Source organism: Vollenhovia emeryi, unplaced genomic scaffold (genome assembly GCF_000949405.1).
Source record: "Vollenhovia emeryi isolate VEMERY1.0 unplaced genomic scaffold, V.emery_V1.0 DF939499.1, whole genome shotgun sequence".
Lineage (NCBI taxonomy): Eukaryota > Metazoa > Arthropoda > Insecta > Hymenoptera > Formicidae > Vollenhovia > Vollenhovia emeryi.
The window spans coordinates 29,144-35,541 of NW_011966867.1; the positions used below are offsets into that span (position 1 = coordinate 29,144).

Genomic DNA, 6,398 nt, shown 5'->3' on the forward strand with positions numbered 1-6,398 from the left:
TTAATGTATTCTGAAACATTAAAAATATAAAAAATACATGATATTTATTTTGTGTACTGGCTATATTATTTTATTTTAATACTTACAACGTCTTTACTCACTGGTTAGATTAGGAATTCACAGCTTCGCTAAAAGTTCGATAAATCCAACTTTGAGCGTTACCTTCGCTCACCTTCGCTGTATCGTTACTTTGGTAGAGTGGGGGTAAACGCCAGCTTTAGCTTCGCTCCGTGAAATGGCAGCTTCATTTGTCGCTGAATATTAGCGACGAGCGACACCATGAACACGCACCTTACGACTTCTATGTAGACGAGGTTTTAGTGCAAAGTTGGTGTGACATTGAAAAATTCGCGGTGTTGACGAATAACGTGTAAATACATTTATACGTTGGAGCAAATTTCCGTAACATCGTATAAAATGGAAAAAAAGAAAGGATATCAAATTTGCAGCGTTCGAACGTGCGGAAATAAAACCACAAAACCAAATTCCCATTTTTTTCACTTTCCTAAGGATATTGAAAGGTTAGTATATGTCAAGACTGTATACATATTACAGGACAATTTTTGTGCTTTAAATCATAAAATATAAAAATTGAACAAATTAGTATGGCTTGTATGTGTCAAACACAAATTTCAAGAAATATAGGACTCAGAGCCATGACAGGGTGGTAGTGTCTAAATATTTTATTGTAAGTTTATTGCGAAAAAATATACCCTGGCCGAGGTGATATTTTTTCGCAATTAACTTAGAATAAAATATTTAGACTCTGTCACGGCTGAGTCCTTTATATTTTCTTGAAATAAAAATTGAATTTAATCATTTTAGGTTAAGACAATGGGCAATTGTATGTGGTCGGAAAGATCTTTTGAAAAAGTCACCAAAAAAGGTATATTCCTGCAATGTAGTTTGCAACGATCACTTTGAAGACAGAATGTATGCAAATGATTTAAAAAACCGTTTGCTTCCTCTAGCTCAACCAACTCTCAATTTGATAGACAATTTAGAAAGTGATAAAAATAATATGGTAAGTAAAGAAATGATAAAAGAGTCGAGTTGATGATACATACATATACATACATATATATGCTGTAGCTGATAATGTTAATATATTTACCTTTTCCTCTGGAACTGTAATCTCTGCAAGGGATAAAAACGCAACACTGAATTGGCAATGGGTTTAAATGTTAAATATATTTTTTATAAAATTTGATTTCAGGATTGTGCAGATGTAAGAACTGGCACTTCATCTGACATTCGACAAAACACACGTTCGTTGGAAGGGAAAGAAAGGTTGCAGTTTTCTACAGAGCACGATGTACAAGTGGAATACAATTACATGAACTTGGAACCAATTAACACCACCAATTTTCTTCAGTCTTCAATTACCGATTTTGCAGCAAACAACAGCAGCGTGACAGATTCTAATATTGTAGTTACTGCAGAGCGTCCCAGTGCGTCAAGGACCCAGTGTGTTCAGGACAGTAAAGGAGCCCAACTGCTACACAATCAAAGTATTTATAAAGTTACTCAAACTCCGCAATATTTGTCCGCTCATACTCCGAGAAAATTAAAACTACAAAGAAAAGTGGGACATCTAAAAAAAGAGATTGCCACTCTGCGTGCAATAAACAAAAAATTGGAAGATGTAACCGAAGATCAATTTCTGAAGACCTGTGAAAAATTTATGTCACCTCTAATAGCATTGTTCGTAAGAGAACGAGTATTATCTGGCAAGAAAAAAGGCCAAGGTCGGAAGTATTCCCTACAATTAAAACGATTGTGCTTGAATTTATATTTTAAAAGGCCAAGAGCGTACAGGATGTTGTCATCAATATTTTATTTGCCAGACAAAAAGATTCTCAATAGAATGACAACTAATATTTCTATTACGAGTGGTTTAAATCAAAACGTGTTAAATTTATTAGCCGTTAAATTTGCAACTATGCAAGAATCTGAAAAAGTTTGTGTGATATGCTTTGATGAAATGTCATTAAAATATCATTTATATTATAATACAAAGGCTGATAAAGTTACTGGTTTTCATGATAGTGGCAATGAAAAGCAACCAGCAAAATATGCATGCGTCTTTATGGCGAGAAGTATTTTTGCTAATTGGGAACAGCCTCTTGCGTTCGAATTTTCATATACATCTTGTTCAACTACAATTCTCAAACAATTACTAACTCGGTGTATTCTTGAATTGCAAAATATTGGTTTAACAGTTGCCGCTGTAGTGTGTGATATGGGTCCTAAGAATATTCAGCTTTCAAATGAATTAGGAATTACGCCTAGTACTCCACATTTTACGCTGAACGGCCGCAAAATTTTTTGGTTATTCGACGTGCCGCATTTGATGAAGGCAACGCGAAATATGTTTTTAAAATATACTTTTACGTTTAACCAATTTTTTGCTAAGATGAAGTATGTAAGACAATTTTATGAGCTCGATAAAACAATGCAGTTCAGGTTGGCGCCGGAATTAACTGACGCTCATGTAAATCCAGGTCCATTCCAAAAAATAACTCGATTTGCTACTCAGCTTCTTAGTCACTCTGTTGTTACAGGTATAAGTACATATATGCATTTTGAAAAAATATCAACTGAGGCAGTTGGAACAGTAACTTTCATAGACAAGATGGATAAACTTTTTGATATGTTAAATTCTACCGTAAAATACTCAGGAGATAAATTACATGCTCACGTTTTCGAAGGGAATAAATTTCAGATTGTTTTTTTAAAAGAATGTTTAGAGTTTTTCGATTCATTAAAAATTAAGAATGGTGATGGTCAGAACATAACAAATCAAATGAAATTCATAAATGGCTGGAAAGTTACTATTTCAGGCGTGCTGCAATTATGGGAATGCCTCAAAGAAAAAAAATTTAATTGTCTGCAAACAAGGAGATTAAATCAGGATCCTGTAGAAAACTTTTTTGGAAGAATTCGTTTATATGGAGGAAACTGTTTGAACCCTCCTGCCTGGAAGTTTATTGCAGCATTCAAAAAATTGCTATTTCATAATATTTTAAATACAGAGAACGAAAACTGCGAGGATGATTTAGATAATATCTTGTTTGACTTAAGTGCATTGAATCGCGATGAAATAGAAGAAATTGAAGGAGAAAAAGAAAGTAGTCTTTTTGAAGAGTTTACAACGGACGATGTAGATTATCAGAAGCTTGATCTACTAGAAAAAAATTCTATTAAATATGTATGCCGATTTCTGATGAATAAGTGTTTAAAAAAACATTCTTGTTCAATTTGCGAAAATTATGTTATTGATGACGTGGAATTTCACGATGCGACAATTTTTTCGTTTTGTAAAACGTATCAGAATAATACTTCAATTTGTGGAAATGTAAACATATTTCATGATAATTTCATTTTTTACATATGTTCGTTGGATGCAATTTTTAGAGAGCACTTTCAAAATTTTATTTCAGAAAAAAATGTTATAAAATCTTTTTTAACTGAAGCTACAATAATTACATTCAATCACCCTTGCGAAAGTTTTCCACATGTTTATTTACAAAAATTGTTTTTTCGAATGCGGCTCTATTACACATTAAAATTCATAAATTACAACTTTCGATCTACCAATAACCCGAATAAAATAATAATTTGGGAGCATGAGTAAATGCTATAAAAGTGCGTAAAATAGTTTTATATAATTATTACGGCTAATAAATTTAACACGTTTTGATTGTTTTATATAATTAATAAGTGAATTAAGTAAATATAATACTTTCAGATGTATGTTAAATAAATTGAAGAAAATTGCCTGAAAAGTGTCAATAACGAATATCAATAACGATCGCGGAGAAAAAATATAAACAATGATCAGAATAATATGAGACTTGAAGTAAAAATCGCTTTCAACTGTTAAAATATTGCGGTAAACAAACTATCGATTAATTGAACATTTTGAAAAGAACTTTGTTTAATCTTTAGACATATATGTCTCGAGTCCATCTATTGGATTCTGCACCACGGTCGCATATAAACTGGATGCGCTGAACGAAGATGCACGGGACAGGGCAATGATTCGAATACTCGAAGTATTACGTGAAGAACGCTACAGGGACCAAGTTTAGTTCAGCTTTATTTTTTTGGTCAATCTAATTTAATATTTTTTAATCGTATTTGACTGACTTGGTACTATAAGATTTATTATATAAAGATAATTTAATATTTTTTAATCGTATTTGACTGACTTAGTACTATAAGGTTAATAAAGTAAGTTAATAAGTTAATTATAGATAGTTGATAGTTGAAAACAGTTGATCAGGTGTACATACACAGAGAAGTACATATGCTTAGTATATATTGTGTATATTTATATATTTTAAATTGTTATAATTATAGATACATGTAAAACAGATATTATATCAATATATAGAATATTTTATTTATGACGGTTACTTTGCCAAGGTACTTTTCCTTCATTGCAAAAGTAGTCGCAAAATTCATCGCGTATTTTAATACAGTTTCGCGCACTAGTATTCGAGGCACAACGACCAATCTCTTGAAAAGCGCAGCCATCTTCGAATATTCTTCGCCAAGAACCTGGTGTGAAACTATTTGGGTCATTGGCGTGAATTTCATCCACCATACCCGCAGAAACGTATGTATTTTTGCCAATATCGTCTTTGCGGATCCAATTATGCAGACAAACCGTCGCCTGCACCATCAATTTAGCATTTTCTGGGAAAGCAATAATTGGTTTGCGATATATTCGCCACTGGCTAGCCAAAATTCCAAAAGTATTTTCGATAAGCCTTCTCGCACGGCTTAATCTGTAATTGAAAATGTCCTGCTCCGGTGTTAATCCGTTCTTGCCGGGGTAGGGGCGAAGCAAATATGGTTTTAAAGGGAATGCTTTGTCTCCCACAAGACAGTATGGCAGAATTCGTCCTCCTGCAACAGCTGATGGCTTTGGTACATTCATGCGGTTTGCATTGAAGTTCTTGCCGATAGCACTGTCGCTGAAAATACCTCCATCGCTTCGTCGTCCGTACGCTCCAATGTCAACGAAACGGAATATGTAGTGTGCATCACAAATGGCCATCAATACTACACTATGAGCACTCTTGTAGTTATAGTACGTTGAGCCAGCATTGTTGGGACACTGAAACAAAATTAGCCATTTATTTTTGAAAACTATAGAAAAATATAGTTCACCACATATTGAATACATACTTGAATTGTTACATGTTTTCCATCGATGGCACCAATGCAGTGAGTGAAATTAGACAATTCTTCAAAATCATTTGCAATTTGGAGCCAGTCTTCTTCCGACAATGCTGGCGATAAAACCAAAGGACACAAACTGTTCCAAATTGCTTCGCACGTCTCTCGAATGATATTGACAACTGTTGCTATCCCAACCAAATACTGATATGACATTGATGTCATTGAATCGCCAGAAGCAAGATATCTAGAATATTGTAGAAATACGAAGATATATAATATCTAAGCAATATCAAAGCAATAAACAACAGTTTTGTCTATAAAATTGCAATAATAAAATTAAAATGTTTAAAAACCTCAGTGTTATTGCCAAACGTTCTTTCGGTGTTATAGACTCTCGAATAACATTTTGTTTTGTCAATAGCGGACCAACAATCGACAATAATTCCTCCAATTGTGTTGCGGACATTCGGAAATAATTGTGGAATCGTACTCCATCCTCTATGGTCAGTTTCGGAATTGAAACATGGTAAAAACTGTGCTCCGGTCGATTCTTTAGATATGGTGCCACCCAGTATTGTTTCTTCTTGTGCGGTCTCTTCTCTGTTTTTTGCAATTTTCGCATAATTGCACACAATACCAGTATTCGTCGTTTCCTAACCTCTTTAGCTATTACCGACGCCAATTTATTTCGCAACGTTGCCGACAAAATAATGTTTGGGTCATTTAAACGCACTTTTACACGCATCCTTAATAAAATTACTTCACTTTGAATAAAATTACGTAATTTTGAATAAAATTACGAATAAACTCTGAAGGAAAACAATCCTCAGCGATTAGCGATTTGTCGCTCCATGAAATAGTAGCCGGTATTTAGCGCTGGCTTTTTGTCGACGACAAAGAGGATCATATAGAGTGGAAGCTGCCATAAGAGCACAATGTTAAATAGCGTGGCCGAATTTCAGAGCCATCTACCAGTTCAGACGCCACACTAAATCCCCCCCACTCTTCGTTAGCGCCACAATTTAAATCTTGAGATTTAGTAAAATTATTAATTAAATAAAGAAAGGGAAATCAAATGATTTAAATAATAATAACAACATTGAGTTATATATGGGTCATTCTCCGTCAACCGGTGAGGCCGCCTACCCAAAATTGGTTTCAACGAAAGTAAACGAGTATGGGCTTAAAATTCATAAAAAAATAAG

At 33.9% G+C, this 6,398-nt stretch overlaps 2 protein-coding genes across 6 annotated transcripts; one reads left to right on the forward strand and one right to left on the reverse strand.

The window, feature by feature from the left end:
- Window positions 1-368: 368 nt before the first annotated feature.
- Window positions 369-4,367, forward strand: LOC105557392 (transposable element P transposase). 5 transcript variants are annotated; one of them, XM_012004633.1, is made up of 5 exons: window positions 369-521; window positions 826-1,024; window positions 1,217-1,511; window positions 3,952-4,155; window positions 4,290-4,367. In XM_012004633.1, the coding sequence occupies exons 1-4, from the start codon at window positions 418-420 to the stop codon at window positions 4,092-4,094; spliced, it is 741 nt and encodes a 246-aa protein (XP_011860023.1). In that variant the 5' UTR covers window positions 369-417; the 3' UTR covers window positions 4,095-4,155; window positions 4,290-4,367. The 5 variants fall into 5 exon arrangements, with proteins under 5 accessions (XP_011860023.1, XP_011860024.1, XP_011860020.1 ...); XM_012004634.1 differs by lacking the exons at window positions 3,952-4,155; window positions 4,290-4,367 and adding an exon at window positions 3,752-3,941; XM_012004631.1 differs by lacking the exons at window positions 3,952-4,155; window positions 4,290-4,367 and having other exon boundaries at window positions 440-521; window positions 826-886; window positions 972-1,024; window positions 1,217-3,720.
- A 20-nt stretch (window positions 4,368-4,387) lies between these two features.
- LOC105557393 (putative nuclease HARBI1) lies at window positions 4,388-6,136 on the reverse strand. The gene is made up of 3 exons (XM_012004635.1): window positions 5,547-6,136; window positions 5,200-5,437; window positions 4,388-5,128 (listed from the first exon to the last, which is right to left on the reverse strand). Exons 1-3 carry the CDS (start codon window positions 5,936-5,938, stop codon window positions 4,406-4,408), a joined length of 1,353 nt encoding a protein of 450 aa, XP_011860025.1. The 5' UTR covers window positions 5,939-6,136; the 3' UTR covers window positions 4,388-4,405.
- Window positions 6,137-6,398: the final 262 nt, after the last annotated feature.